This window comes from Rhinatrema bivittatum, unplaced genomic scaffold, assembly GCF_901001135.1.
Source record: "Rhinatrema bivittatum unplaced genomic scaffold, aRhiBiv1.1, whole genome shotgun sequence".
Classification (NCBI taxonomy): Eukaryota; Metazoa; Chordata; class Amphibia; order Gymnophiona; family Rhinatrematidae; genus Rhinatrema; species Rhinatrema bivittatum.
The window spans coordinates 1-26,242 of record NW_021821117.1 but is presented as its reverse complement, the minus strand read 5'-3'; the positions used below and the strand labels follow the sequence as shown (position 1 = coordinate 26,242).

The 26,242-nt window shown below is 44.1% G+C and overlaps 1 protein-coding gene across 1 annotated transcript in view; it reads left to right on the top strand.

The window, feature by feature from the left end:
* LOC115082467 (EF-hand domain-containing family member B-like) overlaps positions 1-12,299 on the top strand; it is a gene marked incomplete at its 3' end in the record, with an annotated part of 51,172 nt that extends 38,873 nt beyond the window's left edge. The window contains exon 5 of the mRNA XM_029586695.1: positions 12,118-12,299. Coding sequence (XP_029442555.1) covers positions 12,118-12,299 — 182 coding nt within the window. The remainder of the gene's footprint in view (positions 1-12,117) is intronic.
* Positions 12,300-26,242: the final 13,943 nt, after the last annotated feature.

The window sequence follows — 26,242 nt, the reverse complement described above, 5'->3', positions numbered from 1 at the left end:
TTGTATATGACCCAGTACAACAGGGTCTTATTCAAGCAGATACAGGACTTTGCAGAGTCCCTGCCTCAGCAATTCCAGGAACAGCTTCAAACCCTGGTACACAAGGGTTTCGAGGCAGGGAAGCATGAAATAAGATCCTCTTATGATATCTTCAACACCACTTCCATGGTATCTGCAACTGCTATTTCGGCAAGAAGATGGGCCTGGCTCAAGTCTTCGGACTTGCGCCCTGAAGTACAAGACAGATTATCTGATCTGCCCTGCATAGGAGACAATCTGTTTGGCAAACAGATTCAGCGGATGGTGGCGCAACTCAAGGACCATCATGAGACCCTTAGCCAGCTCTCTCTGATGCCCTCTGAGTATTCCTCCAAACAGTCTTTCAGGAAGGATACTAAAAAGTTATTCTTCCTTCCAAAGAAGTCCTATCCATCACCGTCTAGAACTCGTTCCACGAGACTTTTCCAAAAGGCCCATTCTCGTCAACCTCATAAACAAAAGCCACAAGCAGCTCCTCAGCTTGGCCCTGTTTCCGGTTTATGACTCCTGCATAGAGAGCAGCAGCCAGTTTCCACTGCCTCAGATACCAGTGGGAGGTCGATTGTGCCATTTCAACAACAGGTGGCATACAATCACCTCATATCAATGGGTCCTTGCCATAATTTCTCAGGGTTATCACCTGAACATTCTCTCCATACCACCAGACTCCCCACCTGGAGAACATCCGATCACTCACTACTCCTGGAGCAGGAGGTCTCCCTCCTCCTCCAGTCCAGAGCAATAGAGCCAGTGCCCTACTTCCAACAAGGCCTAGGATTCTATTCCTGGTACTTTCTAATCCCCAAAAAATCAGGCGGCGTTCGTCCAATTCTGGACCTACGTGCCCTCAACAAGTACCTCCACCGAGAAAAGTTCAAAATGGTAACCTTGGGTTCCCTCCTTCCTCTTCTGCAAAAAGGAGACTGGCTCTGCTCTCTCGATCTCCAAGACGCGTACACACACATTGTGCTAACTCCATCTCATCGCAGGTTCCTGAGATTTTTGGTAGGCCCCAAGCACTATCAGTACCGAGTGCTACCATTCGGCCTGGCATTTGCACCACGAGTCTTCACCAAGTGCCTCTTAGTAGTAGCAGCCTTCCTCAGGAATCAAGGTGTTCACGTCTACCCCAGTCTAGATGATTGGTTGATCAGGGCTCCCACTCAGCAAGCTGCTCTGTTGTCCCTATATCTTACTTTACACACTCTGATTTCACTAGGATTTCTCATCAACTACGTGAAATCCTGCTTAGTCCCATCTCAAACTTTATCATTCATAGGGGCAGACTTGGACACCTTGCAGGCAAAGGCATTTCTGCCTCGACAGTGAGCTCTCACTCAGCTAAACTACTTTTACATGCTTTTAATTAATTTTAGCTGTCATCTTTTATTGAACTGATTTATTGTATTTCTAATATGTATATTGTAAACCGCTGTGAAGGCTAACGCCAATACAGCAGTATAAAAAACCCAATAAACTATAAACTATAAACTATCTCTCTCGCACACCAGCTACAGTCTCAGCATCGCACGACTGCACGCCACTTCCTCATCCTGCTGGGACACATGGCGGTACATGGTCCGCTTGGCCATGAGAGTCATGCAGGACTCTGAGGTCACAATGGACTCAGTCCGTCCAACCTCTATCGACCACTGTCCACATCACCGACTCACTTCGTCAGTCTCTAGCCTGGTGGCAAAATCAGATCAATCTCCTCCAAGGCCTACCCTTCCAGGCTCCAGACCCTCAAATAATTCTCACCACTGATGCTTCCAACCTCGGCTGGGGAGCCCATGTCACCGATTTGCAGACACAAGGAACTTGGTCTCCAGAGGAAGCCAAATACCAAATCAATTTCCTGGAGCTGCGAGCAATCAGATATGCTCGCAGGGTCTTTCAGGATCGCCTTTCCAATCAGGTCATTCTGATTCAGACAGGCAACCAGGTGACCATGTGGTACATCAACAAACAGGGAGGGATGGACACCTACCTACTGTGTCAGGAAGCTGCACAGATATGGGCGGAGTCCCTCTCCCATTCGATATACCTCAAGGCCACCTATTTGCCGGGAGTGGACAATGTGTTGGTGGACAAGCTAAGTCGCCCTTTCCATCCGCACGAGTGGTCCCTCAACCCCACAGTAGCGAACTCAATATTCCAACGTTGGGGTTATCCTCGCATAGATCTCTTTTACGTCATCTCAAAACCGCAAAGTAGAGAACTTTTGCTCTCTCACTTGCAGCCAACACTCTCAGCCAAGAGATGCGTTCTCCCTCTCATGGGCAACAGGTCTTCTATATGCATTCCCTCCACTTCCACTTCTATCAAAGACTCTCGTGAAGTTACGTCAGGACAAAGGATGCATGATCCTGATAGCACCTCACTGGCCTCGCCAAGTGTGGTTTCCAATACTTCAGGATCTCTCAATTCGCAGGCACATTCCTTTGGGAACGGACCCGCTTCTGATCACTCAGAACAACGGGTGCCGACGCCTCCCCAGTCTTCAAGCTTTGTCCCTGATGGCCTGGATGTTGAAAGGTTAATTCTTCAACCACTTAACCTTTCGGAGCCAGTTTCCCGTGTCCTGACTGCTTCACGGAAGCCTTCCACGAGAAAGTCTTTCCTCTACAAATGGAACAGGTTTAAGTCATGGTGTTCTTTTCAATCCCTTGATCCCTTTACCTGTTCCACCATGAAGTTTCTAGACTATCTCTGGCACTTGTCAGAATCAGGTCTAAAAACTTCCTCCATCAGAATGCATGTCAGTGCGGTGGCTGCCTTCCATAAAGGAGTCGGGGACGTTCCTATTTCGGTACAACCTCTCGTAACACGTTTTCTGAAAGGCTGCTTCACCTCAAGCCTCCACTGCATCCTCCGGCCCCTTCTTGGGACCTCAGTCTGGTTTTGGGTCGGCTCATGAAACCACCATTCGAGCCTCTCCAATCCTGTGATCTTCGCTATCTCACATGGAAAGTGATTTTTCTTTTGGCAATCACATCTGCTCGCAGAGTTAGTGAGTTGTAGGCCCTAGTTACCTATCCGCCTTACACTAAACTTCTGCAGGACCGGGCAGTACTCCGCACTCACCCTAAATTCTTACCTAAGGTAGTATCGGAGTTTCACATTAATCAATTCATTATACTACCTACCTTCTTTCCCAGGCAGCACTCCAATCCAAGAGAACAGGCTCTGCATACCCGTGATTGTAAACGGGCTCTAGCATTCTATCTAGACCATACAGCTGCCCACAGGAAAAACACTCAATTGTTTGTCTCTTTCCATTCCATCAAATTGGGGTAGCCTGTGGGTAAGCAGACTCTCTCCTCCTGGTTAGCGGACTGCATATCCTTTTGTTATCAACAAGCAGGCATTCTACTTCAAGACCGTGTTAAAGCACACTCTGTGACGGCCATGGCAACTTCAGTAGCACATCTACGCTCTGTGCCGCTTCCTGACATTTGCAGGGCTGCTACCTGGAGTTCCCTCCATACCTTTACAGCCCATTATTGCTTAGACAAGATTCCATCTTCAGCCAGTCTGTCTTGCGCAACCTTTTTACAACTTGATGTACCAACACTCTTCCGCCTGCCCGTTAGGGTTCAGGATGCCCTATACCAAATTCCACCCCAGTCCTTGTGCCTATTGCACATCTTGGGTACATTTGGTGCATTTCTCGGACATCCTCAGCTTGGTACTCACCCATATGTGAGGACTACCATCCTGCTTGTCCTGTGAGAAAGCAAAGTGTTGCTTACCTGTAACAGGTGTTCTCACAGGACAGCAGGATGTTAGTCCTCACGAAACCCGCCCGCCACCCCACGGTGTTGGTTCGTTTTCTTATTTTATTTTTTGACACTTCCTGTAGCTTTAAACAAGACTGAAGGGGGACCCCTGCTGGCTGCAGGTTTAGTGCCATGCTGGGCATGCCCCAGTAGGTGCCAGTCAAAGTTCTAGAAACTTTGACAAAAGTGTTCCGTGATTGGGCTCTTTCCTGTGATGTCACCCATATGTGAGGACTAACATCCTGCTGTCCTGTGAGAACATCTGTTACAGGTAAGCAACATTTGCTATCCTAGATATAAGTGATATTAGCGCAGTTTTCTGAAGATGCTTATCAGAGTGCTTCCTGATTTATTTAGATCTAAGTAGGCTAATCAGAACTAAATAAAAAGAAAAACCCAAATGATTTTTTATTACTGTTAGTTAACTAAAGTGTTTACTTCCCAAATTCACCAATGACTTTTGTGAGAAAGTAAGTTTGCTTATTGTAAATGGTGTTCTCCATAGACAGCAGGATGAATTAGCCATGACAAGGGGGTAATGTCATCTGAAAGTGCCAAACACACCCTTCTCTAGTAGCTCATAGAGCTTTTGCTGTCTTGAGCATGCTCAGGAGTTCCCACCTTTGTGCTGCCTGGCGAGCCCATCAGTTGATTGAAGAGCTTGACTTTAGCTATGTAGTGGACTCTTCAGGAAGCGGGCAGGTATTAAGCATGGCTAATTCATCCTGCTTTCTATGGAGAACATTGTTTATGGTAAGCAAACTTGCTTTCTCCATCAACAAGCAGGGCTGAATTACCTATGGCACATGGGGAGACCCAAGCTGTGGGTTGCATTGCAGAGCACTTTTTGAAAAAGCAACCCAAAACACTCCCGCCCCTCCATGGAGAATGGACTACTGGGTGAACAGGCTGCACAAAGTTGCTTGTCCAGGGTTAATGTTATGGCCTGATAAATTTTCAAGACAGTAATGTGACATCCAAGTTGCAGCTTTGCATATATCTTTAATGGGCATGGCTTGTAGATGAACCACTGAAGTAGCGATGACTCTTACTTGATGAGCCTTAACAGAGTCTGGTATCTGGAGGTCAGCTAGAGTATAGCAATGTGTGATACCATCTGCCAGCCAGTTGGACAACATGCACTTGGCAACAGCTATTCCTAGTTTGTTAGGATCATAACAGATGAAAAGATGAGAAGCTTGATAATGTGGTTGAGTTCTCTTCAGATAATATGCCAAAGCCATTTTGCAGTCTAGTGAATGGAGGGCCTTCCCCTTTCATGTGCATGAGATATTGGAAAGAGCATGGGCAAAGCAATGGCTTGATTCAGATGAAAAACCAAAATTACTTTTGATAGAAACTTAAATTGAGTGTGGAGTAGCAGTCTATTGTGGAAAAAACTGCACGTATGGAGAGTAATGAACCAATGCCTGAAGCTCACCAACTCTTCAAGCCAACATAATGGCAACTAGGAACACTACTTTCTAGGTGAGGAACTTTAAGGCACCCAGTTCTAAAGGTTTGTAAGGCAGTTTCATTAGTTGTGCCAATATGACATTGAGATCTCATGGCACCAGTGGCTTGGCAACTGGAGCCAAAAAATCCCATAACATCAGGGACTCAGCAACCAGAGCCATGTATGCAAAAGCCTTTCAAGAACTTTGAAACTAAAGGATGTTTGGAAATCGGTTTGCCATTCACTTGAATGAGATAAGCCACAATGGCAGTAACTCCATTGGAGCTTGCTTGACATGAAGATAAGAATATTTTCCATTTAAACCATAAGCTCTTCTAGTTGAAGGCTTCCTGGCTGAAATCACAATATCTTTAACTTCTTTGGACAGTGTCAACGATGAGACTAGTAAGCGCTCAAAATCCATGCTGTTAAGTTGAGAGGAGAAAAGGTTCAGATGACATTGATGGTCCTCCTCTTGAATAGTAAAGTCAGATCAGATCCCAGAGGGAGTGAATAGCTGATTGACAACCTGAGGTAAGAGAACCACACTTGACTGGGCCACACTGGAGCAATGACGTTCAGGCATGCCCAGTCCTTGAGTGCTTTCTGCACTCTTCTCGCCACCAATGGAAGTGGTGTAAAAGCATACAATAGACATGCAGCCTAATTGAGCAGAAAAGTGCCTGAAGTGGATCTGTACTTGCTTTGAAGAAGAGAGAAAAATGTGTCCACTTTTCTGTTATTCTCTGATGTGAACAAATCAATCAATGGATAACCCCAGAAATCAAGCAACCTATTTGCCACTGATTGGTCCAGAGACTACGCGTGGGGACAAAACATTTTGCTGAGGTAATCCACCAGCATGTTGGAGATCCTGGGAAGATAGGTTGCTTATAAGAAGGCTCTGTGGCTTCAAGCCCACTCCCAAATTCATAGAGATTCCTGGCAGAGAGTCCAAGACCCTGTGCCCCCTTGCTTGTTAACGTAGAACATTGCTACTTGATTTTTAGTTTGGATCAGAATTCTCTTTTCCCAAAGGAGATGTGAAAAAAACATTCAATGCATATCTGATTGCTCGTTGCTCCAGGAGATTGATCTAAAACAATTGTTCTGTTGATGACTAGATTCTTTCTGTTTGAAAAGAACCCATGAGCTTGCCCTATCCCCTAGTGGATGCATCTGTTACTAGCATTACTTGATGAGATAGAAGTTGAAAAGGAGCTTGCATTTCCAGGATGTTTGGGCATAGCCACCACCACTAGAGAGACCCCTTCTTGTCTGCAGTTCCCTGAAGCAACTGATCTCACTAAGTGTGGAGTACCCACTGAAGAATTTGCACGTTGAGGTGGGTCATGGGAACCATATGCATCACTGCCACCATGTTCTCCAGGATAACCAGGTTCTGGATCAAGCTTTGAAGGCAGAATGCTTGCTCTGATGGGAGGAATGCTGTCCCCTTAAAGGAGTTTGTCTAAGCAGTGATAAACTTGATTCTTTGGGTATGAACAAGGTTTGATTTGACGAAGTTGATAATGAACTCTTGTGACTAAAGGAGTTATATCATCTTCTTCAGGGAGTCCAAAACCTCAGCTTGGGAAGGCCTCATCACTAGCCAGTCATATAGATAAGGGGAGACACAAATTCTTTGATGATGAAAGTGTGCTGCCAATACCACTAGGCATTTCCTGAAGACCTTTGGGGCTGGTGAAAGCAGGAAAAGAAAAGCCTTCTATTGATAGTGAGAGGAATTCACTACAAAATAGAGGTATTTCCAATGGGAATGATGGATGGATACATGAGCATATGCATCTTTCAGATCAAGGGTGCACTTCCAATCCCCCCCCCCCTTTGCATGAAAGGCAGGATAATATGGAGGGAGTTTATTTTGAACGTCTACCATGACAGGCTGTTATTCAGTCTTTGTAAATGCAGGATGGGTCTCAAGCTTCTTGGCGATAAGGAAGTAGTGGAAGTAGAATCCTTTGCCAAGTTCTTTGGGTGAGACAGGCTCTATCACCTCTGACTGAAAATCAACTTCACTTTGAGATCTGGAGACATATCTGAATTGAAGGCCAAACAATGGTACAGCACTGGAGGATGGGAGAAGTGCAAATGGTAACCAGACTCCACAATTTTGATGCCCCAAGAATTCTTGATGATTTTCTGCCCCTACCAGAAGAGTTGCAGCCTGAAGGTCAAGTCCCATCAAAAACTAGACCTATGCTTAGGCTGGATCTGTTGCAGTATTTTCGGCTGATGTCTCTCACGCTGACGTCTGCATGCTGGAAGTTGATGTTGTGGGAGCACAGGTGATGCATGATATTGCTGTAATTGGTGAAAGGGGCATCTCCGGAAGAAAGATCATTTAAAAACAAAAGACACCTAGAAAAGTGGTTCATATCCTGTTAAAAGAGACTGGTCGCAGCATGCTGCTCCATAATTTGGGCACTTGTTTTCCTGACCTTGTCTCTGAAGTGATTGCCCCCAAACAGGGCACATCAGGTCACTTGTCATGAACATCTTCACGCAAGCTGCTGGTTCTCAATCAAGCCATCTAGTATGCTCTGATGGCCACTGTAGAAGATGTCGCTGCAGTATCATATGATTCATATATCAAGCAGAGGAGATGACGTTCACAGTCCTCAGCATCCAGAAAAGCTTTCTGATAGTAGTTTTCCTGTTGTCTGTTAAGGACTTTTATCAGGGGTTTCAGCTTGTTTATACAACTGTTTAAGTATTGCACTATGTAGAATTGGTGTAGGGATTGAATACTGTGAGCAGATAACATCCACACATATATTTAGCTGAAACTGTTTGTATTCCAATGAATGACAGTTATGTGAGTCATAGCTTAGACTTGTTAGGAAACTATTACCAATCAGTCTGGATTTGAGAAATGCCTATGTCACCAGTGTCAGAATGAAGAGCAACCCACACGTTTAACACTTGTATTGCAAAGCTAACTGACCAGCATAAAAGTAATAATTGGCCCAAGTCTTATATATGCATCCAAAAAGGAGCATGCAGCATATGGCAATCTCCCAGCAGCAGTCTGGCTGTCCAGTCCAAGAGCCTCTCGCTGGAGCTATCAGCACATGCAAGGAGTTAACAACCCTCACAACTTAACTGGAAACAGTTCCATAATGTCCATAAAGATGGGAAACATTTCTTATCAGTCCTGGGAAGGCCTAGAGCTTTCTGCAAGATCAATCGAGTTGTGGCATGTTTGTAATGTACTTATAACAGAGTTCTGTTTTTGTTGTTCATTAGAAATACTAGATTATGTATGTTTTAAATTGTATACCATTTTGATTAAATTTTATTTGTAAAAGCGGCATACAAACACTTCTAAATAAATAAATAAAAATAAATAAATAAATAAATAAATAATGTCATGTTTATGAAACAATAGCAGTTTATTGTCCATTACACTGCTGTAATTTCTCCTTTGGTTTGGGACCATTTTATTGGTTCAGTGATTCACTGCTCCTTTAAGGGTGACCCTAGGCTAGGCTTCATAGCATTGAGATCTGGAAGCCTTTTTTCCCAAAATTATCAAACAATCTAGGATCCTTAGCCAGTAGAGTGCTGGAGAAGATTCTGGTCTTCTTAGCCCATTCTAATGCTGATTCCATTACCACTGACTGATGTGGTAGCTGAACTATTCCAAACCTTGGGGTCTGTTGCACTCTGTATTTCAGATCTAGTTTCCTGGCTACTGGGGGGGCAGGACGTCAAATTTTCCCACATTCTTGTTTGTAAATCCTATATGATTGAGTAAACCATGATTGCTGCAGACTGGAATGGAGTTTCGAAAATCCAGAGAAGTCCAAAGACTTTGGTGCGGGGATCTTTATTCTTATGGACTCCCATTGCCTTGCCCAGCTTGTCCAAGAATTTATGGTATGAGAGGACTTCTGGTGGTGAAGAATGCCCAGGCATATCAGGTAGGAGATCCTAAGGAAATCCTCATAGACTCTGCCTCAGAATCAAGATGTGGACACTAACACATGACTTAGTGATGATGAAGGCAATCGGGGCAAGGTCATTGGTCATCTTGGAGGGGAATATTCCCAGGGCATGCTACAGACAATGGTGTTCCATGGTCTTTCCTCAGACTGACTATAGATTCCTCTGCAGAGAGGAATGTTGGGGGTTAAATCCTGCTACTGGGATTTCTGATGGGAACTTCTGAGGTGTGGAGTTAAGAGAGACTCCCCCCTTGAGGGAAAAATCCACCACTCTGGATAGGAAAGGTTGAAGAGTGCACTCATCACTTTCTCCCAGTGAAGCAAAGAATCTCTTCACCAATTCTGCCACTTCAACTATGAGCTGCTGTGTCCTCTGACCAAGAGCTAGGGAAAACATTCATCATCCTCTTGACATTCCTAATCAACTCTAGGAGGGATCCCCCCTCCTGGGTCAACTGAGCTGGTGGATGCAAGGAGACCAAAGAAACCACAAAACATATTTGATCTGCCGTCTGCAAACAAAGTCCTCGATTGAGGAGACAGGATGGAGATAATGATGTCAAGATGGAGGGAGGTAAGTGCAATAAATCACCCTCAGTGTCTTTTGTTGCCTTTAATGTGTCGAGTACACTTTCTGGGCCAGGCACCAGTGCTCCGATTATGCTGGGCATAGAGCATCGATGATTCAGAGGCTGGATGTTTGGATGGAGTAAAATATCTGCATTCTGTGAATCGAGTTTCGATGTATCTCGCAGGGATGCAGGGCCCAAGGGCCAGTTCATCAGTTGCACTAAGGGTTGGTGCATAGACAGTGCATAGACAGTGCAAACTTCAGCAGTTCTGAATGCGCCATTGGCTCTGACACTTGACGCGTCTTCTTATGCATCCACAAGCCTTGCAGGGCAAGCAAAGAGCTTTCAGACTCTTGTTTGTGATGCTGTCATGCATTGCTTGACTGTAGAGGAATGGCAGATTCAGGAACTAGCACCACAGAAGGAAGAGCTTTGCACGGAGAGCTCCTGTTCAAATCAGCAGAGAGGGAACCTGTAGAGGCCCTACTCTGAGAGGAGGTAATGCAAAATTGTTCCATGTTCCAGGCCATGTTCCTCTTGGACCTCTGTGACATCCAGCCACAGTCATTACAGTTATCTGTGTCATGGTCTGGCCCTAAACATTTGTAAAAAATATTGTGACCATCAGTAATGTTCATCTTTCAGCAACATATGCAATCCTTGAAGCTACTGGAAGTGGCCTTCTTGGAGCTGGATATCCCTTACATTTTTTGAAATTTTTTTTTTTTTTTTGTAACACTGAAAATGTTGTTGAGGGGGCTGCTGAGCAGTGAAGCAACTTGAAGCAAGTTTAAAGAAGAAAGGAAAGTATAAAGTACCAAACAGATTAGAGAAAGAGGGTACATGTCTATGCAGAAGCTTGAACAAAAAAAGATTGAGGGACTCATGAGGCAGTGCATGCTCAGTGAAGCAAAAGCTTTATGAGCTAGGAGAGAGTTTGTTTGGCGCCGTTGGATGACATCACATGTGTCGTAGCTAATTCAGCCCTGCATGTTGAGTTCTAAATTGAAAGTAAGCAATGGCCTCTCTTCAACCAAAATAAAGGTTCAAGCACACCATTGTAATATGACATATAGATGCACTACAGAAATGGGGAGACTTTCTAGGGAGCTTTAGTCACATTGATAACCAGATGCCTTTTTGTAGAGTTGTCATTTGAAAGTTTTTCTGTTTTTGTCTCTATTGACTTTAGACACATTTAAGCTGAACTATCCTGATATATTCTTTTTTTTTTTTTTTTTTACTAAATATACTGGTGTAAGAGGGTCCCAAAACATCCTCATACTAGAGTAGTCTCAGTGTCTCCACAGACACTGCATAAAGTATGTGATGTCAGCGTAAAATAGGAGTAGTATTAGAAGATTTGACACTCCTCAGTTGATGAGTAGAGTTTGATAAAACTCCTGTGCCCTCATGGTTCAGTGTTCTTCAAGCCTCTTTTTTCAAGAGAGTGATTCTTCAGGGCTTTCCCTTCAAGGGGAGAGGACTAAAAGTTCTGTTTCCTATCCTGAGAAGGTAGCTGGGACCCAAAGTTGGGGTACCCAGGCCTTTAGGATGGAGGAAGTCTTGTCTTGAGACCTAAAATTAATTTCTAAAATATTCTAAAGAATAAATGAAGATGTATTTGAGAAGAGGGGAGTTAAACTCCATATTTCTTTATTCTAAAAGGGATTTTTTTCAGAGGTTGGAGAGAGAGGATTTTGTCTTTGTGGGAGTCAGAGGCAGGTCCCAAGTGTTGCTATCTGCAAAAAGGAATATTCCAGAGGATCATAAGCTTTTGCATGTTGAGCCTTCTATATATCAGAAGAGAAAGTGATAGAGAGCATGAGAGCTACATTTAGGTACCAGGAAGACTGCCAAGGAAAGTGTGCCTGACCCAGAGTGCTTACCTGCCAGGTTGTGCAGTCTTACTGTTGCTTGAGATTGTGATTTCTTTCTGGACTTTATTTTTCTATATTGATTATACACAAAGTCTTAGTGTAACTGCTATGGAATTTTTGTTTCCTGACACCAGGTTTTACAGGAAAGAACTTTATTTTGAACAAAAGCTATAGCGTGCTGTGTTTTTCCTTTACTAGACTATACTGTAGCATATCTCCCAAAATAACACCCTTAATGGCCTTGAAAAACTGTTTCCTTCCCCCACCCCGTGTGCAGGAAGAACCCAGGAGATTGGGTGCAACATTTTCCCATGTTCTCCCATATGGGCCTCTGCATACCAGGAGATGTTGGCTTAGAAGCTACAATGGAATGTCAGATTGTTTTCTTTTTTGTACTGAAACATTACTTTATTACAGATTACAAAACGGGTGGTATCCCATCTGTTCGTACTGACTTTCCTGTGCCTCGCGTTCGCCGTTTAACTGACAGAATTAGTTATGGCGATGAAGCAAATGCATTTGGATTGCTTAGCCCATCTGTCTTCAGCCAGAAGGGAGTGCATGAAAGCGAATTCTTTGAGTCACGTCCCAAAGAAGAGGTACTGTGTTATAAAAATCTCTCAACATCTTATATTTGTAATTTTATTTAAGGTCAGTTTCCTGAATCTATCCATAAGGAGTGCCTAGAAATGTGTTTTTTGCTGTAATTGAAATGTGGATATGGGCTGGGAAAATTTCAGTCAGTTAGGGCCAGATTTTAAAAGGGTTACGCGCATAAGGTATGCGCGTAACCCTTCTAAAATGGCCCTGCGTGCGCCGAGCCTATATTGCATAGGTTTCTGGCGCGCGCAAGTCCCGGGGCTTTCTTGGGGTAGGCATGTCGGGGGGGGGGGGCATGACACGATCGGCGCATCATCCGGGGGCGGGGCCGTGGGCGTGGTTTCGGCCCGGGGGCGTGGCCGCGGCCTCCGGACTAGCCCCCGGACCAGAACATGGTGCCGGGCAGCCACCCGGTGCGCGCAAAGTTACGCCTGCTTCGAGCAGGCGTAACTTTTGCGACAAAGGTATGGGGGGGGTTAGATAGGGCCGGGGGGGTGGGTTAGGTAGGGGAAGGGAGGGGAAGGTTGGGGGAGGTGGAAGGAAAGTTCCCTCGAGACCGCTCCGATTTCGGAGTGGCCTCGGAGGGAACAGGCAGCGTGCGCAGGGCTCGGCGCGCGCAAGTTGCACAAATGTGCATCCCCTTGCACACGCCAACCCCGGATTTTATAAGATATGCGCGTATCTTAGAAAATCCGGCGTACTTTTGTTCGCGTGCGCTATGTTTTAAAATGTACCCCTAAGTGTTTGCAAACCTATCCATTATAAGTATATTTATTTATTTAGATTCTTTTTTATACCGAAGTATAGCGAGAAGCCTTCACTTATATTCATCCTGGAGTGAGATTTATTGGATTACAGTTTTTGAATTCAATAATTCAAAACCAAGAAATCAGGGTAAATATGAAGAAGAACCAGTTGTATGCTCTGGGTATTAAGAGTCATCACTTTTACTTTGACTCCTAAGTTGTACACACTAGGGCATTAAATGCTTGCAAATGCCTAATTTTCAGGTTATTATTGCTTAAGAATAAAGGCCCTGATATTCAGCTGCTATCTGGCTGTTTAAGTTAGCTGGATAAACTTATTCAGCTAATCTGGCTGAGATATTTGAGTGGTACAGCCACATTACCTAATGTACTCAGCTATCTTAAAGTTAGCTGGTTAAGTTTATCTAGCTAACTTCAGGGCAGCTGAATAGCTGTCCTAGACTTTTCTAGCTAACTAAGCCATATAATTCAGAATATAGGCATTTATTCAGCTAAGATAACTGGACGGGTTCCCCACCTCGGAACACTCCACTTCATCCCTCACTTAGGGCCTCATTTTCCAATATCGCATTGGTATCGCATGCAATACCAAAAAGGGGTGTACCTTATGCAAATTGCAATATCAGCTATGTGAAAGGCTATTATCGCAAGTTGTGCTATTAGCCCAATTTGGGCTACATTGCCAGTATATATCACAGTTCATTATGTTTCTGGACAGGCAGAGGCAGAGGCAGAGAGAGAGAGAGAGAGAGAGAGAGAGAGAGAGAGAGAGCAAGCCTTGCTATGTGCCTCCTCCCTAGATAGGTATTTGTATCCCTATGGGAGGCCCACCTAGTAACTCGAGGTGAGGGTTAAGTATTAGTGTAGGGGGGTAGGGGCCACTTTGACATTCAACGTGAGATGTACGAACAGAACAGTGGTCTCTTGTGAAGATTTGCTGGCCTTCGGAGTGAGGAAACTCACCCAAAGATGAGATTGGTGCAGTGTTCTCTCAGCCTAGCTTGATGTTACCCAGGTAGAGAGTCCCTCAAGCTAGGTTGAGAGAACCTTGCCCAAATCTCATCTTGGAGTGAGTTTCCTCACTCCGAAGGCCAGCAAATCTTCACAAGAGACCACTGTTCTGTTCGCACATCTCACGTTGAATGTCAAAGTGGCCCCTACCCCCTACACTAATACTTAACCCTCACCTCGAGTTACTAGGTGGGCCTCCCATAGGGATACAAATACCTTTTTAGGGAGGCAGCACTATAGCAGGTCTCTCTCTCTCTCTCTCTCTCTCTCTCTCTCTCTCTCTCTCTCTCTCTCTCTCTCTCTCTCTCTCTCTCTCTCTCTCTCAGTCTCACTCTCAGTCTCATGATATGGCACTGAATATTGAGCTCAAACTGTCTCCTTATAAGTCTGTAATTCCCATCAGTGTAGAACATTCCACTCAGATCAAATATCTTATGATATGTTATGTCATGACAAGTAATATGGGTAACATGAGATATTAAGTTTCCAGAAGACTGGAGGGTTTCCAATGTAACGCCAGTTTTTAAAAGGAATCCAGGAATGGACCTGATGTCTGTTCCAGGTAAAATGGTAAAAACTGTCATAATGAACAAAAGTATGGTATATGGGGCAGTGTTCTATTGTGGATTGGGAACTGATTAAAAAACAGAAAATAGGGCTGAATGTTCAGTTTTCTCAATGGAGAAAGGTGAATAGTGGAGTGCCACAAGGATATGTTCTGAGATCTCTGCTTTTTTGAAATGTTTATAAATGAACTGGAAATGGGAACAATGAGTGTAGTAATCATATTTGCTGATGACACAATTTCTCACAAACGTCTTGTGATTTAAAAACTTTAAATAAAGAGGTTTGTGAGAAATTGCAAGAGGACCTTGCAAAATTGGGAGACTGGGCCTGCAAATAGCAAATTAAATGTAATGTGGGCAAAAGCAAGGTGATACACTTCGGAAAGAGTATTCCAAATTATAACTACATAATGCAAGGTTCCACATTAGAAGCCAGTAAGCCATCATTCAGAAAAAGGATCTAGCCATCATAGTTGATAATACATTGAAATCTTTTGCTCAGTGTACAGCAGCAGCCAAAAAAGCAAATAGAATGCTAGGGATTATTAGGAAAGGAATGGAGAATAAAACAAAGAATATCATAATGCCTCTGTGTCGCTCCAAGGTGTGACCTCATCTTGAGCATTTTGTGCAGGTCTGGTCACCATATCTCAAAAAGATAGCAGAATTAGAAAAAGTATAGAGATAGGTGACCAAAATGATAAACAGAATAGAACAGTTCCCCTATGAGGAAAGGCAAAAGAGGTTAGGACTCTACAGGTTGGAGAAGAGACAGCTAAGGGGAGATATGATAGAAGTCTATAAAATAATGAGTGGAGTGGAACTAGTAAACATGAATTGGTTACTCTTTCAAAAAATTCAAAGACTATGGGACACATAATGAATTTACTAAGTTGTACATTTACATGTAATAAGAGAAAATATATATTTTTTTATTCAGTATGTAATTAGGCTCTGGAATTTGTTGCCAGAGGATGTGGTGAAAGCTGTTAGTGTAGCTGCATTTAAAAAATATTTGGACAAGTTCCTGGAGGAAAAGTCCATAGGCCATTATTAAGGTGGAATTCCAGAAATACACTGGTTATCCTTGAGATAAGCATCATGGAATCTATTTACCCTATCCATCTACCCTTTGGGATCCTGCTAAGTATTTGTGACCTGAATTGGCCACTGTTGGGAACAGAATACTGGGGTTGATGGATCTTTGGTCTGACCCAGTATAACAATGTTATGTTCTTATGTTCTTAATAGGTTCATACATGTAGGCCATGTGATCTAGTCACATGCTATATCAAAGGATTTCAAACTGACTACTGAAACTTTTGAAATTGTTACTAGGCAATAAGAATGTGCAGGTCCAAGATGTTTTTGTTGCAGCAGGGAGGCGGGGATGTTTTTTTCAGCTTGTTTAATAATTTTTTTATTTGTTTTTTTTTGTCTGGTTCATTTGTCAAACAGGATAAAACATTAAAAATCAAACAAACAAAAAATTGAAACAAGCCTTCTGACCTCCTCCTTCCCACCTCAACAGAAGCCTTGAGCCTGGGCCAGGCCCAGTTGGGTCCTCGTTGGGCCTCTTCGACCCTCCTTTCTTCTAAAACTCACCGGAGCTGGAAGTCAGGGACTTTCATGGACAGGCACCTATTTACCCTGTCCATGAAAATCTAGTGTCCTAAAGGGCAGGAGCAATGCCCATTCACCCTAGGCCTGTCCTGGTCTCTATAGAAATGGTGCCACTGTCCCTTCTGAGTGGCACTGAAGTGACATTACCTTGGTTCCTGGCTTAGGTGCAGCCGGTGCCATGTTGTATGGCCATATAATGTGGTGCTGGCTGCACCTGAGACAGGCGCCGAAGCCCTGGCTGGGAATGACCTGGGCCCCAAGTCATGGAGGCCTTTTTAAAACTTCTTCCCTCACACACGAAATAAAAATACACAAAAATGTTCAGGTAATTTTATCAAAGGCCATTTTTGGTTTGTTCCAGATGAAACAAACCGAAAATGACCTTATTTGTTCCATTTGGAAGAAATTGAAAATGATCTTATTTGTCCTATTTTTAGCATTCATTTGAAATAAATGCACGCACATCCCTACTAGGCAACTAGCTGCAAGCAGTACACTTCTACAGCCCCCCCCCCCCCATTTTTCTTTTGAGCTGTTAACAGTTTCATTCCTCAGTTCTGTAAAATCCTCAGATTTTACTCTTTCTAACATTTCTCTCTCCTTTCAACAATAATTTATTTAGTATTAGTAAGAAATGACAGTCCTCCTCCAGGGTTGTTTTCCTCTACCCTGGACATGCCTAGCACACTGCAACTGGCTTATATTTCCGAGAGTCTCAGATGACACAAAATTATTTCAAGTCATTAAAACAGTATGTATTTATTTAGAAACTTTTTTATACCGGTGTTAGTGTGTACATCACATCGGTTTACATCATAACAAATGTTAGAAAATACAATTAACAGGAGAATAAACAATCTGGGATCGGGGAGCACGCATAGAAAGGAAGAAATACAGGTCAGCCGGTGAGAGGTTCTTAAAATAAGTAATAAATGGTTGTTGACTTATGTTTTTTAGATTAGCATAGGTAACTATTGGTACATATGCTAAATAATATTGACAGTAGAGGATTGTGTAGTAGAGGATGCTAATTAATATTGACAGTAGAGGATTGTGAGGAACTACAAAAGGATCTTGTGAGACTAGGAGAATGGGCATCTAAATGACAGATGCAATTTAATGTGGACAAATGTAAAGTAATGCAAGTAGGGAAAAATAATCCCAATTATACTCTGGGAGTCATGTTAGGAGTCACCACCCAGAAAAAGAACCTTGGAAAACTTGTGGCCAGTCCAGTACTTTGAAATCTTTGACTCAGTGTGCAGCAGCGATCAAAAAAGGCAAGTAGAATGTTATGAATTATTTGGAAAGGAATAGAAAACAAAGCTGAGAATATCATAATGCCTTTGTATAGATCCATGGTGTAACCGCACCTTGAATATTGTGTGTAGTTTGTTTCCCCATCTCAAAAAAGACATAATAGACATAGAAACGGTACAGAGTAGGATGACAAAAATGATAGAGGGGTTGGAAATAATCTTATGGAGAAAGGTTAAATAGATTAGAGTTCTTTTGCATGAAGAAGAGATAACTGAGAGGGGATATGATTGAGATTTATAAAATTATGAGTTGTGTGGAACAGGTAAATAGAGGACAGTTATTTACCCTTTCCAATATCATTTAAACTATGGGACAGTTCATGAAACTAGTACTGGCAGATTTAAAACAAATCATTGGAAGTTTTATTTTTACTCATCGCACTATAAATCTATGGAAGCAGATGCCAGAGGATGTGTGTCAAGGCAACTAAAATGGGAGGGGATTGGGGGTTCCAAAACAGGGTTGGACATGTTTCTGAAGGAAAAGTTCGCAAACATTTATTAGCCAGGTAGACTTGGGATAGCCAGTGCTTATCCCTGGGAGTGAGATACAAGAAATACATCAATATTGGGGACCTGCGGTTACTTGTGACCTGGACTGGCCAATCTCGGAAACAGGATGTTGGACTTGATGGAGTCCAGCATAACACTTCTTATTTCATGACCATGCTGTTTGTGCCACAAATTTGTCACCATGTTTTGTTGCTGAACAGACATATTGGTCATGTCTCCATGCTTTTTTTAAGGAATAAGTATCATAAATGATTTCAAAGCTGTCAAACCAGTTGCTTCTGTATTTCAGAGTAGCATCATAAAGATATATATCCCCTGTGTCACATTATGTTGATTTGATTCCTTTAGAAGGTACATCATAGGGACAGCAATGTTAATAATCTTTTTCAGACTTAGCAGTATAAGCTGTGCCCATTGTATACTCTTCTTAAAGCTTATACTCTCTTGGGTGGGTGACCATGGTACCCATGTCTTAGAGACATATCAGGGAATCTACACTCCTTCAATATGAAGGCAATGATAGAGGGAGGCTGTATGACTCTTGTAGGCTGGAATCCTGAACACAAATGCCCAGCACTTTTGTGTTATGTTCCTCAGACACGTCACTTTTATATGTGCCTCAGAAGACAATTCTTCTTGAGAATCAGACCTGGAGTTACCATTTTCAGGTGCTTGGGAGACTAAAACTTCACTGTTTCCATGTGCCTCAGAGATTGTACCTTTGGCAAACCACAATACCACATCTCATTCAGTCAGCTAGAAATGAGGTATCAAATCTGCATTAGTAGGCTTTTCCTGTGGTGGAAACCCTAATTTTAGAGTGGTCCCTTGGAAATTATGGACTATTTCCATACATAAATCTTGTTTCTTTGCACTAAGTCCAAATTTTGAAAGCATTACTCATGTTAAAAAGTCCATATAGGCGAGTTTATGGCGTGGGCCACACACGATCAACACGTATTTTAAAAGCTGGAAGTTACATGCGTAAATCATGTGCGTGAGTAACAAAAAAAGGGTTGGGATTGGAGGGCGGGGCATGGGTATTCCAGGGCAGGGCCAATTGTTACACATGTAACTCCAGTATTTTAAAACCGGAGCCACAATGCATCGCAGCTTGTTAGCCGCGTAACTTTACTGCTTCTCTTGATGAAGAACAAGTCTGCAGACCTTACAATTTTGGCCTTACATGAAAGGGTGAGGGGTCTGGGTCAACTGGGGTGTGTGCAGGATGAAGACCCAGTAGGGTCTGGATGACCTCAAGATTGACAGGGCAAACTGGTGGACTAATTGTTAAAATTGGGAATGTCCCTCGTGTGAGCATGTTTTAAATCCACTTACATACATTCATTAAAGCTGGCAAAATCCTATGGGAGATACGTGAAGTAAGTTTGCTTGAGTAACTTCTTCAAATTAGGAGCATTATTATGCACGGTAGGTGTATTATCCCAGGACAAGCAGGATGCTAGTCCTCACATATGGGTGACATCGGTAATGGAGCCCTATGTACGGAAAAACTTCTTTAAAAGTTTCCATGAAATTTTGACTGGCACCAGTCCCTACTGAGCATGCCCAGCATGCCATGATATTCCCTGCCACAGGGGTCTCCCTTCAGTCTTCTTTTTTGCGAAGCACTTAGCATGCGGTATAATTGGAGTCCTGTGGTGAATTCACCACCTTAAAAAAGTTTAACTTTTTCGGAAAAAAATTAATCCCACCGCAAGGGTTTCCCTTCGTAACACGCGGTAACTTTTTTTCCCTTCGGTTTCCGGCCGGTACCGATATTTTTTGGTCATCGCCGTCGACGGCTGTCCGGCAAATGGCCTCCGGGTTCAAAAAATGCCCGAACTGTGCGCGGAATATGTCTATAACAGACCCGCACTTGGAATGTGTTCTTTGCCTAGGCAAAGATCACAATGTAAAATCGTGTACTTATGTGCGGAGATGACCTCAAAAGGCCGTCGTCTCCGCGTTGAAAAAATGGAGCAATTGTTTAACATACAATTGCTCCCGAAGGCATCGACTTCGGTTCAGTCATCGCCATCGGGATCCGTCCGGCAGGTACTACTGAAGAAACGTGTCCGGAAGGGGAGACGCTTCTACGCCATCACCGTCAGTATCGTCGAAGGCGTCCACTTCTGGAAGTGAGAAACAGAAGGAAAAACATCGTCACCGGCATCACGACGCCTAGCACCGATGACCGAAGATCCATCGACAGGTACGGCCTCACCCGCAAAGATACCTCGGACGAGTGCGGAGGCTTCGAGGCCTACTGATCCAGGGCGATCCCCACCGATATCGGTGCCGGCTCCGTACCTCCTCAGGGCTCTGAGGAGGTATCGGCATCGCCAACACCGCCTCCCCCATAGCTGCTCTGGTATCACCAGCTATGAGAGCGGAACTTGACACATATAATGTCAAGCGGTGCACCAGGCTCTGCGCGATGCATTCCGCCTCAGCCATCGACACCTCCATCGATGCCGATTCCGATGCCGAGAGATCCATCGCCATTGATGCCGCCGGCACCGACGATGCCATGGGAACCGCTTCCGATGCCTACCCCGGTACCCTCACCGTGCCACCGGGACTATACCGGTGCCAACAGAGGATGTCTCGATGCTACATCCATTCATGACAAAATTAGACTCTCTCCTGGATATTTTATCCAACAAAACACCAGAAGAGCCTATTCCAGGACCCTCTGGAATACCAAAACCTCCAAGGCCTCATTCTCCTCTTCTACCATCAAGGCCTAGGGAGCCTTTACTAGTGCCAGTCACTCACCACACTCCACGGGATATGGCTACTGACACAAGTTCAGAATATTCTTCAGATGGGATATTTTTTCTGAACCCTCTCCACCTGACGACCACAGGAAGTCACCTCCTGAGGACCTTTCCTTTACAAACTTTGTAAAGGATATGGCTGATACCATCCCCTTTCAACTACAAACGGAGGTGGATGCAAGGCAGAAAACACTGGAGGTTCTGCAATTTGTAGATCCTCCTAAAGAAATGTTAGCAGTACCGGTCCATGAAGTTTTTCAAGACCTTCAGTACAGGATATGGGAACACCCAGGATCAGTCTCAGCAGTCAATAAAAGATCAGAGGCAACTTATTTGGTACAACCTATACCAGGTTTTCAAAAATCACAGTTGCCACACCAGTCAGTCGTGGTAGAGTCCGCCCAGAAGAAGGCGAAACGACTGAAATCTCATTCATCTACACCGCCTGGAAGGAGAGTAGATTTCTGGATAATTTAGGCCGCAAGGTTTTTCAGGGTTCCATGCTGGTATCCAAGATATATATGAACCAATATCAAAGGAACCTTTGGAAGCAGGTTCAAGACCTAGCCCTGTCTCTCCCTGAGCAGTATCAAGAACCATTCCAGAATATCGTCCATAAGGGCCTCGAATCAGGAAAACACGAGGTCAGAGCTACTTATGACTGCTTTGAGACTGCAGCACGACTTTCTGCTTCAGGCATAGCTGCACGCAGATGGGCATGGCTAAAGGCCTCTGATCTCCGTCCAGAGGTCCAAGAACGTTTGGCTGATCTTCCTTGCTTGGGGGACAACCTTTTTGGAGAAAAGGTCAAAGAAGCTGTGGCGACTATAAAAGACCACACAGAAACACTGAAGCAATTATCCTTAATACCTCAGGATACTCAACCTTCTACAAGGAGAATTCCAAAGCGTGATACCAGACGTCCATACTACCGTCCACGCAGGTATTATCCCCCAGCAAATGACCCAGAACAGCCCGCCCACCTCAACGCCAACAACCTAGGCAGAGGCCTGCAAGGGCACAACCACCACCAAACTGCCACTACATCTGGTTTTTGAAACAACTCAGAGAGCAGCAGCCTCATCAACCCATTCCCAAACATACCAGTAGGGGGTCGTATAACATACTTCCAAAGCATTTGGGCCTCCATAACCACCGACCAGTGGGTGTTATCGATCACAACTCACGGTTACAGACTAGATTTTCTTACTGTTCCAAAAGAAAACCCACCACTTCCATCTTGGACAGTAAATCAACATTCCATAATTCTTCAAACAGAATTATCCACCCTTCTGAGCCAGGGCCATAGAACCAGTTCCTGGACCTCAAAAGGGCAGAGGATTCTACTCCCGCTATTTCCTAATTCCAAAGAAAACAGGAGGCCTTCGACCCATTCTAGACCTCAGAAATCTCAACAAATTTCTCAAAAAAGAAAAATTCAGGATGGTGTCCTTAGGCACCATTCTACCTCTTCTTCAAAGGGGAGATTGGCTCTGCTCTCTGGATCTTCAAGATGCTTATGCTCATGTAGCAACGGTAATGAAGACACCTCACACGGGATTCAGGGTGAAGCGTGCTCCCAGCATTTTGGGCAGCCCCCTTTTATTGTAAAATCTTGTACATAGCATTGCATCGGATACATACGTCACATATTTACTGCTACAATATTTCCACATAAATGTTTATGCTGACCTTTTACTACGTGGGTGCAAGTGGGCAGTAGGTGCAAGCGGTCAGTCTTCAGGCAGGGAGGGGGGAGGTCATTAGCTGGTCATGAGGCAATGGTACTGAGCTACCTAGGTGTGAAAAGCAAGTAGGTCATGAGCTATTCTGGGGCTGCAGAAAAGCTTGCACTAGATATTTCCTGCTGACTTCCTGTTAGCTGGGGGCAGGAAGTATGTTTACTTGCTAAAACTTGCTGCGGTCGGCACAAAACGTTTCTTTATACTAAGAATAGGTGTTAAGGAAAAACCAGTTAGAGATGGCAATGGAGTTTCCCCTTTCCATGACGTGGTTTTCCAGCGAGCCTGGAAAGCAGAACTCCTATCCCACATGCTCACATTCCCATCTTTCCTCCTCATCGACAGTACCTGAGATTTCTGGTAAGGATCAACACTTTCAATACAGAGTGCTGCCATTCGGTCTTGCATCAGCCCCACGAGTATTCACAAAGTGCATGGCTGTAGCAGTGGCACACCTCCACAAACAGAGAGTGCACGTGTTCCCTTATCTGGACGATTGGCTCATCAAGAGTCAAACAAAAGAAGGAGCTCTCACTTCTCTCAAGCTCACTATCCATGTGCTTCACTCCTTGGGATTTCTCATCAACTACCAGAAATCCCATCTGTCACCAACTCATCTTATACAGTTCATAGGTGCAGAGCTAAATACTGCAATAGCAAAAGCTTTTCTTCCAAGAGACCATGCTCAAACACTTGTCCTCTTGACTCACACTCTTCGAAATCAATTCCAGGTAACAGCTCACCAGTGCCTCATTCTGCTAGGGCATATGGCTTCCACAGTTCACGTAACTCCCATGGCCAGATTGACCATGCGACTACTGCAATGGACACTCAAAGCACAGTGGATACAAGCCACTCAACCAATGTCCACTCCCATTCATATCACACCAGAGCTCAGATCTGCACTCATCTGGTGGACATCAATGAACAACCTGCTCAAAGGCCTACCTTTCCAGCAACCAGTTCCACAAGTAACTTTGACTACAGATGCATCCACCTTAGGGTGGGGAGCACACATTGGTCATCTAAAGACACAGGGCAAGTGGACAAAGCTCGAAGCCTCTTTTCAAATAAACTTCCTGGAGCTTCGAGCTATACGCTATGCGCTGCATGCGTTCAAGGACTGCCTATCACACAAGACTGTTCTGATCCAAACAGACAACACAGTAGCCATGTGGTACATCAACAAACAAGGAGGGACAGGTTCTTACCTCCTTTGTCAAGAAGCAGCACAAATTTGGGACTGGGCCCTGACACACTCAATTCTTCTACGGGCCACTTACCTAGCAGGCATCCACAACATAGTAGCCGATTGCCTCAGTCGTCAGTTCCAATCGCACGAATGGTCCTTGGATCCAGCGATAGCATCCAAGATCTTCCAACGCTGGGGTCAACCGACGATAGATCTCTTTGCATCCCATCTCAACTACAAAGTGAACAATTACTGCTCTCTACTCCGACAGCAGAACAGCCTACCAAAGGACGCATTTGCTCGCCATTGGAATTCAGGCCTATTATACGCGTATCCACCGATACCACTCATAACCAAAACACTAGTGAAGCTACAACAGGACAAGGGGACTATGATACTCATAGCCCCATATTGGCCTCGACAAGTATGGTTCCCCACACTGCTAGATCTCTCAGTCAGGGATCCAATTCGCCTGGGAGTAGCTCCCAATCTCATAACTCAGGAACAGGGTCAGTTGCGCCATCCCAACCTTCATCCCTGTCCCTGACAGCATGGATGTTGAAAGCTTGATCTTACAGCCTCTCAACCTTCCATCCTCTATATCTCAAGTACTTATAGCTGCACGTAAACCTTCCACTAGAAAGAATTATTCCTACAAATGGAAACGGTTTACACTGTGGTGCACTCAGAAAGATTTAGATCCTTTCACTTGCCCCACTACCTCGCTACTAGATTACCTTTACCATCTCTCAGACGCTGGTCTTAAGACGTCATCTGTAAGGGTACACTTAAGTGCAATCTCAGCTTACCATAACAAGCTGGGAGAACGCACCTATCTCCACACAGCCTCTTGCCAGTAAATTCATGAGAGGCCTAACTCACATTAAACATCCAGTTCATTCCCCAAGCATACAATGGGACCTGAACGTAGTATTAACCAGGCTTATGTGTTCTCCATTTGAACCCATAAATACCTGTGACCTTAAATACCTTACTTGGAAAACGGTATTTCTCATAGCCATTACATCAGCTAGAAGGGTCAGCGAACTACAAGCGCTAGTCACATACAAACCTTTTACAAAGTTCCTACATGACAGAGTAGTCCTCCGTACACATCCAAAATTCCTTCCTAAGGTTGTTACGGAATTTCACTTGAACCAATCAATAGTTTTACCAACATTCTTTCCTAGGCCTCATTCCCATCAGGGTGAAAGAGCCTTACACACTTTGGACTGCAAGCGTGCGTTATCCTTCTATTTAAACCGCACAACAGCCCAAAGGAAATCCAGTCAGCGGTTTGTATCCTATGATCCAAACAAACCAGGAAAAGCAGTGGGTAAGCATACTCTGTCAAACTGGTTAGCAGATTGCATACAGTTTTGCTATGAAAAAGCAGGCCTTCCTCTCCAAGGGCGAGTAAAAGCACACTCAGTCAGAGCGATGTCAACCTCAGTAGCGCACCTTCGCTCTGTACCTATTCTGGACATTTGTAAAGCAGCAACATGGAGTTCTCTTCACACTTTTGCAGCTCACTACTGTTTAGACAAAGAAGGAAGACAGATTCGGCCTATGGACAATCCGTCTTAAAGAACTTGTTTCCAGTATAATCCCAACTCCTTCTACATCCAACCTGCTGTGATCTTCGGCTGATTCATTTCATCAACAATACTTCACTGTTGCTTCACTACAAAATGACTCAGCCTCTAGCTTGCTAATCACCCATATGCGAGGACTAGCATCCTGCCTGTCCTGGGATGGATAAAGCAAATTGCTTACCTTGTAATAGGTGTTATCCCAGGACAGCAGGATGTAGTCCTCACGAAACCCACCCGCCACCCCGCGGAGTTGGGTCCGATACGTTTATTATTTTATTTTTGGCTAACGCTAATTGCTACAAAACAAGACTGAAGGGAGACCCCTGTGGCAGGGAATATCATGGCATGCTGCATGCTCAGTAGGCACTCTGGTGCCAGTCAAAAGTTTCATGGAAACTTTTAAAGAAGTTTTCCGTACATAGGGCTCCATTACCGATGTCACCCATATGTGAGGACTACATCCTGCTGTCCTGGGATAACACCTATTACAAGGTAAGCAATTTTGCTTTTAAATCATGCATGCGCAAGTACATGCATAATTTAAATTCAGGCGTATTTCTGCTTGTGTTCCGAGGCACTTATATATGGGTGCACGCACGTTTGTTTTAAAATGAGCCTGTGCCTCCTTATTTGGACATGCACAAAAAGAATATTCACACAGAGATATTTGGATACTAGAGTGTTAGTTTCAAAGACTTACATGGGTTTGTGCTTGTAAAATTGACATACACACTCTTAAGTATGTGTGTATTCATAAAGTAAAGTCGTGTACTGTCTGGCATGTGGAAAAGTATATGTGTAGTGTACAAAGAAGACTTTTCAAGGGTATTC